This window comes from Prionailurus viverrinus, chromosome B1 (assembly GCF_022837055.1).
Source record: "Prionailurus viverrinus isolate Anna chromosome B1, UM_Priviv_1.0, whole genome shotgun sequence".
Classification (NCBI taxonomy): Eukaryota; Metazoa; Chordata; class Mammalia; order Carnivora; family Felidae; genus Prionailurus; species Prionailurus viverrinus.
The window spans coordinates 194,855,495-194,868,749 of NC_062564.1; the positions used below are offsets into that span (position 1 = coordinate 194,855,495).

The window sequence follows — 13,255 nt, forward strand, 5'->3', positions numbered from 1 at the left end:
TGCTTATCCATAAGCATTCATACTGAAAGGGAAAGGTTAAGGCTGTAATGATTGAGCCTTAAGGTAATATATTCAGCTGTTTGGTGTATCTCATATTAAACTACTCACTGTGCTTTATGTTCGTGCTTTTTAAGTTTAGTTGTCTTTACTAGTCTTGCAGAAAGATACTGTTCTTCATAGGATGTTTAATTTATTTTTTTGATTTCACAGTAAATAATACAGATTTAGATAGGACTACAGAATCAAAAGACTGACTTGGGAATAAAATTATACCAGAATAAATAGAGTGCGCTGAAAGTCATTTTTTTTTAATTTAAAGTTTTCATTTATTTATTTTGAGAGCTGGGGAGGGTCAGAGAGAGGGAGGGAGCGAATCCCAAGCAGGCTTCACACTGCCAGTGTGGAGCCGGTTGCGGGGCTTGAACTCATGAACCGTGAGATCGTGACCCAAGCTGAAATCTAGAGTTGGACACTTAACTGAGCCACCCAGGCACCCTGCTAAAAGTAATTCTTATCTCTGTACTTTACACATATGTCTGGCTAAACAAGGAATTTAGGGTAAATATGTAAACAGTCACACGTTGAGAATTATTATGCTCTGTCTCCCCAAAATAAATAAATGTTAAAAAAAAAACTTAAAAATATGAGATTTGGGAGCACCTGGGGGGGGGGGGGCTCAGTTGAACATCTGACTCTTAATTTTGGCTCAGGTCATGATCCCAGGGTCATGGGATTGAGCCTCGAGTGGGACTCATTGCTCACTGGGCAAGGAGCCTGCTTAAGATTTTCTCTCTCCCTCTCCCGTGTTTGTGTGCTTGCAGTTTCTCTCTCTCTCAAAAAAGAAATGAGACTTTAACTTACTCTGTTAAACTGTTTTATGTTTCGAGACATTCAGGCTAGGTCTTTGGTAAACATAATAATAATAGGATCCTGAGAAAGGTGATACAGGTATTCATTCTTTTTAGTGTAGTTAGTGTGTGTTTTTCCCCTTACATCAAATTGGAATTTGTAGTGTTTTTGTTGTGCTGGTTGTTATAGACCTGCATTTCATTGTTAAGTATCCAAGCTCTATAGAAGTGATTAAGCAAACATCGGAGCGTGCCTGGGTGGCTCAGTCAGTTGAGCACCGAACTCTTCATTTTGGCTCAGGTTGTGATCCCAGGGTTGTGGGATTGAACCCTGCGTTTGGCTCCGAGCTGTCAGCGCCTCCTCTCATTCCTTCTCCTCCTTTCTGTCAAAATAAATAAATAAACTGAAAAAAAAGAAAGTTATTAAGCAAAAACCAAATGCTGTGCTTAATTTTAACTTCTTAAAAAATTCTAAGGCACTTTACTTTTGCTTGATTCATTATGACCAGGCTCACTTAATTTTTGTGGTTTTAAATTTGTTTTTGAGAGGTGGGGGGAAAGAGAGAGAGAGAGAGAGAGAGAGAGAGAGAGAGCAAGAGCAAGCAAGCAGGGGAGGGGCAGAGAGAGAGGGAGAAAGAATCCCAAGCAGGCTCATTGCCTAGTGTGGGAGCCAGAGATAGGGCTGGATCTCATGACGGTGAGATCATGATCTGAGCCAAAATTAAGAGTCAGGCACTTAACCGACTGAGCCACCCAGGCGTCCCATGCTCACTTGATTATTTTAAGTTTCTTCTAACTCTTTGTCCCTTCTATTTTACTAAAAGAACAAATGATACTTTTTATTATGGATCATTTTTCTTTTGATATCCTATATTTTCTTGAAGAGCTTCTATTCTTTTAAATATTCAGGTTTTTTTCCCCCAAAACTTTTTAAAGTGCCTGAAAATGGAGTTATTTTTTTCTTTCTCTCTGCTGTACCAACTTTGATATGGAAATAGCTTTCAACTTTGAAGCAAATGAGAAAAAGTCTTCCTTTCGTTCTCATTGTAAACCTTTTTTTTTTTTTTCCTTTTGTCTCTTTTTAATGTCAGACTTGTTAAATACTAAGTTCTGGCGAGTGAGACCTTGTCCATTTAATTTGCTTTGCATACATAAGGGAGTTTGAGAATGGCAAAAAGAATTTCATATGTAATAAGTTGGTAATTCCTTGAGCAGCCTAATTATCACTAGTGTATCAAATTCTTAGATTTTTAAATTCATTTTACAGAGGAGTCTGCCGAAGAATCGATTGCTATCAGCATTGCACAGATGGAAAAACGTTTACTTCACGGCTTAATTCACGATGTTCTACCATATGTTGGTACTTCAGTAAAAACTATAGTATTAGCATACAGCTCTGCAGTTTCCAGCAAGATGGTATGTATAAATTGGCACTAGTTTGGGTATTAAGAAAAAGTAGCAGTGATCTACATTTGGTTTACTTATTTCTGAATTTAATTAAGGGGAGAAAAAGAAAAAAACCCACCCTTTTACCCAGGAGAGTGCTCTCCCATGGGTAGGCATACACTGCTGACTTTCATGTTATTTCATGTCAGTTTTCATAGTATCTTTATATGTAGATAACTGTACACATTACAGGAAGGAAACCAAGACTAGGAGAGGTTAAATAATTTATTCAGTTTCACAGATACTAAGTGAGAAAGCCCAGTTTTATATGATTCTTTATATGTAAGGCATGGTAAAATGGGCAAGTGAGATTAAATCACTGTTTTAAAAGTCTGCATCAGAATATCCTTGGGTATTCCTTAAATATAAATTTCCTGGGTCTAGTATTATGGTTACTAAAACAGATTCTTGAGAGTTTGAGCCCAGAATATATATTTGTAGTGCAGTATCCAAATAATTTTTACATGCACAAAAGCTTGGGAACTACTGGCTTATATTATTTATTAAAAGTTACGTCTTTTTCAATCTAACTAAAAGTCTGCAGATTTTCACAGTGATTTCCCCCTCTCCCGCCCCCCCATTAGGTTAGGCAAATTTTAGAACTTTGTCCTAACTTGGAGCATCTGGATCTTACCCAGACTGACATTTCAGATTCTGCATTTGACAGGTGAGTTATTTTTAAATATTTCAGTATAAGGATTTCTACTTATGAATTAGTAGAATTGTTCTGTAGTTTCTTATTTTTATAATTGCAGTTTAATTGTGCTATTATTTGTTACCATGCAGATAGATCTCAGTCATGTATGGTTACAACTTGATAGCACCCTCCAGTTCTTTGCTTTTGTCCATGGGTTCCTGCTGATCCAAAACTTGAATCTGCATCATCCTTTTGTCTTTATAATCCTGTACTGTGTCTAGACCTTTGAGCCTTGCTGTACAGTCATGTAGATTGGCACTATACGTTTTTAAGCAGTTTCTATTTCATTTGGGCTCCTAATGCCATTTGGCAAAGCTCCCGCTTACATTCTTCATACTCTGAAACTGTAACACTTTGGTCAAGCCATAGTCTTCACAGGTTTTATTTCCTTAGGTGCTATCACTTTCCTTCTTACTCTGCCTCACCCTTCTCTTTCCCACTGTAGCATTTGTATCAGCACCTCTCTGCCTGTTTCAGAGGGAGAGGTGTACCCTTCTCTGGCTATGGCTAGTTCTCTCTCAGATGCTAGAGCTTGTTTCTTCTGGATCTTCCTCCTCTAATTACTAGTTATTCTCTTTCTTTGATGTGTGTACCGCCTTGCCTCCACTGGTTACTTTTCAGAAAAATAAGTGAAGTCTCTCCCTTCCATACCTTTCTACCCTTTCCTTACCCTTCTATTATGTTAGCAGTACTCTTAGTCCCTAATTACTCTTACTGTCTTTTCCTATCCTACCATGTAAAATGGTGCCTGGCAGTAGATGTTCAGTAAATATGTGATTGATTATATTAGATTTTAAATCTTTCTTCTAGTTTTCATCTACTTTTGAAGATTTTAACAATATCCACTAATAGTCTTGTTACTTCTTAATTATAGTTGGTCTTGGCTTGGTTGCTGCCAAAGTCTTCGGCATCTTGACCTGTCTGGATGTGAAAAAATCACAGATGTGGCTCTAGAGAAGATTTCTAGAGCCCTTGGAATTCTGACATCTCATCAGAGTGGCCTTTTGAAAACTTCCACGAGCAAAATTACTTCGACTCCATGGAAGAATAAAGACATTACCATGCAGTCCACCAAGCAGTATGCTTGTTTGCACGATTTAACTAACAAAGGCATCGGAGAAGACATGGATAACGAACACCCCTGGACTAAGCCTGTTTCTTCTGAAAATTTCCCTTCTCCGTATGTGTGGATGTTAGATGCTGAAGATTTGGCTGATATTGAAGATGCTGTAGAATGGAGACACAGAAATGTTGAAAGTCTCTGTGTAATGGAAACAGCATCCAACTTTAGTTGTTCCTCCTCTGCCTGTTACAGTCACGATATTGTGGGACTAAGGACTAGTGTCTGTTGGCAGCAGCATGGCGCTTCCCCGGCCTTTGCATATTGCGGTCATTCGTTTTGTTGTACAGGGACAGCTCTGAGAACTATGTCAGCGCTCCCAGAGTCTTCTGCATCGTGTAAAAAAGCATCAAGGACTAGACTGCTCAGAGGAAAAGACTTAATTTACTCTGGGAGTGAAAAATCTGACCAAGAGACTGGACGTGTACTTCTGTTTCTCAGTCTGTCCGGATGTTATCAGATCACAGATCATGGTCTCAGGTAAGTGACCTGTTGCAGAATATTAGGAAGTGGACATGTTCACATTCTCAAATGTGAGATAAAAGTTGGAATCTAGGGGCTCCTGGGTGGCTCAGTTGGTTAAGAGTCTGACTGCAGCTCAGATCAAGAACTCACTGCTTGGGCGTTCGAGCCCCGTGTCAGGCTCGGTTGGCAGCTCGGAGTCTGGAGCCCGGTAAGGATTTCTGCGTCTCCCTCTCCCTCTGCCCCTGCCCTGCTGGTTCCATCTCTCTGTCTCAAAAATAAATAATCATTAAAAAAAATTGGAATCTAAGTCATTACTTTCAGCTGATTTACTTAAGCAAAAGAGTTCACCGGAGTCTGTGCTACTTCAGAGCATTGAAGCAATATAACTTGAGCTCGAAGTTTCATTTCAGTCAATTTAAATTCTTTGTGACATGTGGAAGACCACTGAGAGTTTAATCAGTGCTTAGCAAACGCCTACACATTTTCTAAGGTGCCTTAGTGGATGTAAAGGTGAATAAGATAGTTTTCCCTCAAGGACTTGTAGCAAAGAAGAAGATAATGTATACCATATTCTGTTGCTGTGTGTTACTTGTGTCTACTCTTTAAAAAAAGTTTTTTTTGTGTTTATTTATTTATTTTGAGAGAGAGACAGAGTGACTAGGGGAGGGGCAGAGAGGAGAGAGAGAGAGAGAGAGAGAGAGAGAACGAACCCCAGGTGGCCTCCGCACTGCCAGCACAGAACCCAGTGTGGGGTTGAACTCACAAAACCATGAGATAAAGACCTGAGCTGAAATCAAGAGTCAGATGCTTAATTTGACTGAGCCACCCAGGCACCCCCATATGTGTCCATTGTTTAAGGCATTTCAAACGAAGATTCTGTGGGGATCAAAGTAGAGAGAGAGAGAGAGAGACCTCTCATTCAATTGTAGTAAATGATCACAGAATATAATGAAGAGGGTCACCTAGATGGCCCAGTAGAGCATCTGACTCTTGATTGCAGTGTTGTGAGTTCAAGCCCCACGTTGGGTATGGAGCCTACTTAAAAAAGATTTTTTTTTTAAATGAAGAGATGACATTGAGTTGAATCTTGAATAAAAATGAAGGATTTTGGTAGGTGGCAGTGGGAAAAGGTACCATTGCAAACAGTGGGGAGGACTTGAGCACACGGTAGTAGAACACTGTTGGAGCTGCTGTTAGGTTCTTTTGCTGTTATGGCTCTTCTCAGCCTTAATAATATGCAATAATTAGTCTTTGATACGAACTTTTAGAAATTGATTATGTGTTTCTCTTTTACTCTATAATAGACTTGAATTTTATTAGGGCTCTTCAAAAAAAATTTTTTTTGATGTTTATTTTTGACAGAGAGAGACAGAGCTTGAGCAGGGGAGGGGCAGAGAGAGAGGGAGGCACAGAATCTGAAAGCAGGTTCCAGGGTCTGAGCTGTCAGCACAGAGCGCAACGCGGGGCTCGAAGTCACAGACCGCGAGATCATGACCTGAGCTGAAGTTGGGTGCTGAACTGACTGAGCCACCCAGGCGCCCCTAGGGCTATTTAATAATGGGGTGCTAGACAAACTAAACAATGAGTTCATCTAACGTAAAGCCTAATACTCCCTCTTTTCTCCTAAGTATGATCTTTAGCAGATTAAGTTGGACTCAATAGGGAATGTTTACAGGAGACTTGTATCCAGTTTGATTGTAGTGAAGGATATGTATTGGGCAATAGTAGAATATAAGTCTATAGAAGTAGGTTGAGGGTATATAAATGGAAGGTAGAAAAGCAGAAAAATAGTATTTTTTGAGTTGCCTTCTATATTCTCTCTTTGTTGTTTAAGCAGTTAGGTGATTATAAAAAGGTATATACAGTGTGTGTGTGTGTATATATATATATATATATATATATAATATATATATTTAAAGTTTATTTGTTTATTTTGAGAGAGATTGAGTGGGGGAGAGGCAGAGAAAGCCGGGGACAGAGCATCTGAAGCAGGCTCCATGCTGACAGCAGAGAGCCCGATGTGGGGCTTGAACTCATGAACTGCGAGGTCATGAGCTGAGCCAAAGTTGGACACTTAACCAACTGAACCACCCAGGCACTCTCAAAAAGGTATATTTATTTCAGATATACCCCACATGGTTTAATAACTTACAAAAACGTTTGTAGTTAAAACTTTTATAAATAAAATCCTATTTTAAATCTACAGGAAAGTTAGCTGACAGGGATCTTCGTAAAGGTTTTTGGGAAGAAAATAATTCTCTGCTAATTTATTGGCATTGATACTAGAATTTGGCCTGCTAAAAATCTTTAAGGGGTGCAGCATTCCACTTATTCTTTCATTATTTGGGATTTTCTTTTCTCTTTTTAACTTAAAATGAGTCATGGTATTGTATTGGGGATTTTGAAAAATGTGGAATGTCTGTAGAAGTAATTTAATGCCATTATGTACCCTTAAAGTTTTACAAAAAGCAAAGCACTGTTGAGTAGTATTGGAATCGAGTAGCCAGAGTTTAGAGGTTTTGATCTTTGAGCATGATCTACTTGTACTGCCTTCTTAAGTTCTAGAAGACCATGTGTGAGAATTCCGTATTTTACTTTCTCTTTTTTGTCAATAAAATCTTTAGCAGATTAAATTGATCTCTTTCTTCTTAGAGCAAAGAAGGTGGAGGGGAGACATCGTTAGCTCAGAGAGGTAGCTCTTCTCAGCACCTAGGTTCTATTACATGTTTTATAGGACCCACTTGGAGCTCTGTTAGGTTATTAAGTGTTCTTACACAAAGTGTTGGAGAAAATGCCAGTGAACCATGGTTCACTGACTTTTGGGACAGACAGACTTGGTGTAGGTTGATACTGGTTTTTTGATTTTTGTTTGTTTTTGATACTGGTTTTCCCCTGTATAACTGGCTTTGTCTAAAACACTTAAACTGAGGCTTATATAGCATGAATAGGTGACGCATGGTAGGTTTTCACTAAGTAGTAGCAGTTCTGCAGTAATTGTTACCTTTTTTTAATGTTTTATTTATTTATTTATTTATTAAAAAAATTTTTTTTTTTTCAACGTTTATTTATTTTTGGGACAGAGAGAGACAGAGCATGAGCGGGGGAGGGGCAGAGAGAGAGGGAGACACAGAATCGGAAACAGGCTCCAGGCTCTGAGCCATCAGCCCAGAGCCTGACGCGGGGCTCGAACTCACGGACCGCGAGATCGTGACCTGGCTGAAGTCGGACGCTTAACCGACTGCGCCACCCAGGCGCCCCTAATGTTTTATTTTTTATTTATTTTTTTAAGTTTTGAGAGAGGGTATGAGCAGGGGAGGTGCAGAGAGAAGGAGACAGAGGATTGGGAAGTGGCTCCTTGCCGACAGCAGAGAGCCCAATGCAGGGGCTCAAACTCATGAACCCATGAGATCATGACTTGAGCCAAAGTCAGAAGCTCAACCAACTGAGCCACAAGGCACCCCTGATTAGTTTTGATATGAGCCTTTGGAAACTGATTACGTGTTTTCTCTTTTGCCCTGTGATACAGTAGAGCCTTGAACAGCATGGATTTGAACTGTGTGGGTCCACTTAGACACGGGGTTTTGTTTTGTTTTGTTTTGTTTTATAAATATAGTACAGTGCTGTAAATATATTTTCCCTTCCTTATGATTTTCTTTATAACATTTTATTTTTTCTAGCTTCCTTTATTGTAGGGATGCAGTATATAATACATATGTAACATGTAAAATATGTGTTAATTGTTTATGATATGGGTAAGGCTTCCAGTCAAAAGTGAGCTATTAGTAGTTAAGTGTTTGAGAGTCATAAGTTACACTCAGATTTTCTATTGTGTGAGGTGGGGATTGTTGGATGCCTGACCTCCATGTTCTTTAAGGGTCAGTGTAGATTTGAATGTTACCAGACTTACTTATTTATTGATTTATTTAGAGAGCATGTGTGCACCAGTGGGGGAGGGGCAGAAGGCGAGGGAGAGAGAATCCCAAGCACGCTGTCAGCACAGAGCCCTACGTGGGACTCAATCTCACAAACTGAGATGATCTGAGCCGAAATCACTTAACCGACTGAGCCACCCAGGGACCCCTTACCAGATCTCTTTAATAATCAGATGGTCACATATTTTATGATGAAGAATTTACCAAGCACAAAACCTAATACTTCCCTACCATTATAAAAGATACTTAATATGAGGTTATTACAAAAATCTTTCAGAAGTCCTGTACCAAGAGTGTTTCCCCCTGAGGTAACTCCTGCCATTATGGTTGGGCTGCTGTGCATCATTCCATTAATTTTCTGTGTATTCAAACCCAAATGCATAGACAGTAGTTAAAGCAATAAAAAGCAAAAGACAACCATATTCTCATTTTGTTCCTTTTTAAACTTTTTACTGTATATATATATATATATATATATATTTTTTTTTTACTGTTTATTTATTTTTGAGAGAGAGACAGCATGAGCAGGGGAGGGACAGAGAGAGAGGGAGACACAGAGACACAGAATCTAAGCAAGCTCCAGGCTCCCAGCTGTCAGCATAGAGCCTGACGTGGGTCTTGAACTCACAAATTGTGAGATCGTGACCTGAGCCAAAGTTGGACGCTTAACCAACTGAGCCACCCGGGTGCCCATATTGTGTGTGTGTGTGTGTGTGTGTGTGTGTGTGTGTGTGTGTGTGTGTATATATATATATATATATATTTAAAATGTTTACTTATTTATTTTGAGAGAGAGCATGAGCAGAGGAAGAGCAGAGAGAGAGTGTGCACAAGAGGGAGAATCCCAGACAGGTTCTGGCTTTGTCAGCCCAGCCCGGGGCTTGTTGCCCAAGCCCAGGGCTTGAACCTGTGTACTGTGAGAGCATCACCTGAGCCAAAATCAAGAGTCAGGCATTTAACCGATTGAGTCATCCAGGCTTCTTTATTGTGTTTTTTATATATGTATTCCTGATGTGGCTTTAGTTGTGTTTGAATGTAACTTGGTTTTAAAGTAAAAGGAATTTTTGGTTCAATTTAAAACCTAAAATTCATTTCCAATACCATTATCTTTTTCATTACTACTGTGCCGTATTAAAACTTATTTGTGGCTCTATTTAGTTACTTTTTCTCTTCCTTCCTCCCTTCCCTCCCTCTTCCTTCCTTCCTTCCTTTTTCTTTCTTTCTTTCTTTCTTTCTTTCTTTCTTTCTTTCTTTCTTTCTTTCTAATTTTTATTTAAGTAATGTTTACATCCAACATGAGGTTCAAATTCACAACCCTGAGAACAAGCCTGGTACCTCTCAGTTGAGTTTTCAACGTGACCAGTTTTATTGTCCAAAGAATGAAATAAGACATATGACCATTTGTAATATTTCAGAACTGCGGTGATGTCTGAGGAAATGGCAGTTTTCCTGTGTTTCTTTAGTTTTGTTGGTATATTTTTAAATAAGCCAGAATTTATTAAAAATTCTGCATAGTTAAAAATCAATTTCAAAGGGAGTCAAAATTTTTGATGAATCTAATTAAGATGTTTCTTCTATTTGCTTTCAGTGAAAAAGGGTTTAGAAACTTTCTGGTAAGGTTTAGAAAATGCTAGAAAGGGGCATATTTCATCTAACAGAAGAATTACAGGGCTTTGTTTGAATACTAAAGAGTTTCCACCCCTACTTCCCTCCAAGGCAGGAAGTGAATTCCTAAGTGAAATTTGAAGAAAAGCATGAAAGTGATTTTTAGTTGTTACTTCATAGTGTGAGTTTGGCACTTATTATTAAATTTTGATACTATTAACCTTAGAAATAACAAATAAAAACTTTACTGCTATTGGGAATGGAAATAAATTGCATTTCTGCCTTATGGTTTTACAGGTAGTGGTGAGGAGTTTACATATAAGATATCCTTGAAATAAACACTTTGAGTTTGAATTTAAGAAAGAATTAATTTTGATAACGGGGAACCACATAGGAATATCTCATCTGATATCATTTAGACTGGTAGCTAACTGAAAAAGTCTGCAATCTGAGTGCAGATGACTTCTTTAGTTTCCTGAAGGAATCTTTCTAAATCATTTAGATGTTTATTGAGCACCTACTAGATAACTTGCACTGTTCTAATTGCTACGGATCCAGAGTAAATAAGACACATTCCCAGCTTTCATAGAGTGTATAATTTAGTGGTAGAAATAGTCAGTAAACATGTAATATCAGACTGAATGTTCTGAAGAAAAGTAAAGTTAGTTTATAGAGAATACAGAGAATGCTCCTTCATATTTGATAGACAGGAAAGGCTTTTAAAAGAGCATTTTTTGAGTAGAGATTGGAATAAAGTTAGTGCATTTTATGTGCATTTCTTGGGAAAAAGGCTAAGGAAATAAATGCAAATTTAATTTTTAAAAACAATTTTTGTATTCGTTATGTTGGTTTAAAAATTATTTCAATTACATTAATAAGTACAATTGATGTCAGTAGGTTTGAGAACAGATATAACTCATGCACTCATACAACTTAATGTATGGGAACAGAGGTGCTAATTGGGAGCTGTCAGGATATCCTGCGTTAGTCATGATGTTCTGTTCAGGGATGGGATAGCAATTAGTTCTGGCAAATTGGTTATATAGGGTTTGTGACAAGAGCATTGACTATAAAAATGTACATTGAAAAATCAAGATTAAAAAAAATTATTTTATTTTGAGAGAGAGCATGTGTGTACAGGAGAGGGGCAGAGAGAGGGAGAGAGAGAATCCCAAACACGTTCCATGCTGTTAGCCTGGAGCTCAATGCAGGTTGATCTCATGAACCGTGAGATCCTGACCTGAGCTGAAATCAGGAATTAGACACTTAACCAACTGAACTACTCAGGTGCTCCTGGTCTTACTTTTTTTGTTCAGTCAGATATTCTCTGTCATTTAATTGATGTATTTAGACCATTTACATTTAATGTAATTATTGATATTGTTAAACTTAGGCCTACCATCTTGCTCTTTGTTTTCTTCTTGTTTCATCTTTTCTTCTTGTTCTGTCTTATCCTGACTTCTTTTGGATTTATTATGTACTTTTTAGCATCTTGTTTTATTTCTCCTATTGGCTAGTACCTCATTTACTTAATATTTGCTCCAGGGTTTGTATGCATTTTAAGAAAAAAATTATGGTAAAGTATGTGTTCTATAGAGGTTACCATTTTAGCTATTCTTTTTTTTTTTTTTTAATGTTTATTTATTTTGAGAGAGAGCACGCACAGGGGAGGGGCAGAGAGAGAGGGAGAGAGAGAATCCCAAGCAGACTCCATGCTGTCAGCGCAGAGCCCTATGCGGAGCTCAGTCTTGTGAACCATGAGATCATGACCTGAGCTGAAATCAAGAGTTGGGTGCTTAACCGACTGAGCCACCCAGATGTTCCACCATTTTAGCCATTCTTAAGTGTACATTTCAGTGGCATTAAGTACATTTGCAGTGTTGTGTAGCCTTCACCACTATACAGTTCTAAAACTTTTTCAAGACTCAAAACAGAAACTCTATAACTATCAAGCAGTAACTCCTTGTTCTTCCTTCACAGCCTCTGGTAACTTATTTTACTTTCTGTCTCTGTGTATTTGCATCATTTCTATATCCTAGATACATCATATAAATGGAGTCATAACACTTGTCCTTTTGTGTCTGCCTGTTTCACTTAGCATAGTGTTTTCAAGGTTCATTCATGTGGTAGCATGTATCAGAACTTCATCCTTTTTATAGCTGAATAATACTCCAGTGTATTTATGCATCATTTTATTTATTGATTGATGTCATCATTAGACACTTGGATCCTTTATACCTTTTAGCTGTTATGAATAATGCTGTTGTAAAAATTGGCATACAGGTGTTTGAGTCCCTGTTTTCATTTCTTTAATTTCTTTCAGTAGTTTAAGTTTTCAGTGTTTAAGTCTTTTGCCTTTTCAATTAAAATCATAAGTATTTAAAATTTTTGATGGTATTGTAGATAGAATTTTCTTAGTTTCCTTTTCTGATTCCTCATTGCTAGTATATAAAAATATAATTGATTTTTGCATGTTGATTTTGTATCCTACTTTGCTGAATTTATTAGCTCTAACAGTTTTTTGTATGAATTTTTTAGAGTTTTCTACATGTAAGATCTTTCTACAAAGATAATCTCACTACTCCCCTTCCAATCTGGGTGTCTTTTATTTATTTTTTTTCTTATCTAATTGCTCTGGCTAGAACATAAAGTGCTATATTAAATGGCAGTGTCTTTGGTAATTAAAATGATAGACTTTATTTTCTTACACTTCTAGAGGCTAGCTTTCCAAATCAAGGTATTGGCCAAACTATACTCCCTCTAAAATGTCTAAGGGAGGATCCTTCCTTAACTCTTTCAGCTTCTGGTAGACCTGTGTTTTGATTGGCTAGTGGCAACATAACTCCAGTCTCTGTCTATGTCTTCACATGGCATTTTCTGTTATGTCCAAATTTTCCTCTTCTTACAAGAACACCAGTCATATTGGATTAAGGTCCACCCCAGTGACCTGATCTTAACTTGATTAAATTTGCAAAGCCCTTATTTCCAACCAAAGTCACACTTATAGATGCCAGGTGTTAGGACTTCAGCATATTTTTAGGGGGAGAGAGGTGATAACAATTTAATCCATAATACCAAGGTTTTTTGTGTTTTTTTTTTTTTTTTTTTTTTTTTGGTGGTGGTGGTAGTGGTAATACTGCTT

At 37.8% G+C, this 13,255-nt stretch overlaps 2 protein-coding genes across 5 annotated transcripts in view; one reads left to right on the forward strand and one right to left on the reverse strand.

The window, feature by feature from the left end:
* The window catches only part of FBXL5 (F-box and leucine rich repeat protein 5), a 46,845-nt gene that overhangs the window by 22,703 nt on the left and 10,887 nt on the right, over positions 1-13,255 (forward strand). For both annotated transcript variants that reach the window (XM_047855030.1, XM_047855031.1), the window contains exons 7-9: positions 2,116-2,264; positions 2,879-2,961; positions 3,866-4,591. In XM_047855030.1, coding sequence (XP_047710986.1) covers positions 2,116-2,264; positions 2,879-2,961; positions 3,866-4,591 — 958 coding nt within the window. The remainder of the gene's footprint in view (positions 1-2,115; positions 2,265-2,878; positions 2,962-3,865; positions 4,592-13,255) is intronic.
* The window catches only part of CC2D2A (coiled-coil and C2 domain containing 2A), a 176,324-nt gene continuing 168,441 nt past the window's right edge, over positions 5,373-13,255 (reverse strand). For all 3 annotated transcript variants that reach the window (XR_007151443.1, XR_007151442.1, XR_007151441.1), the window contains exons 36-37: positions 5,871-5,881; positions 5,373-5,383 (exon numbers count right to left, since the gene is read on the reverse strand). The gene's annotated coding sequence lies outside the window, so the exon portion shown is untranslated. The remainder of the gene's footprint in view (positions 5,384-5,870; positions 5,882-13,255) is intronic.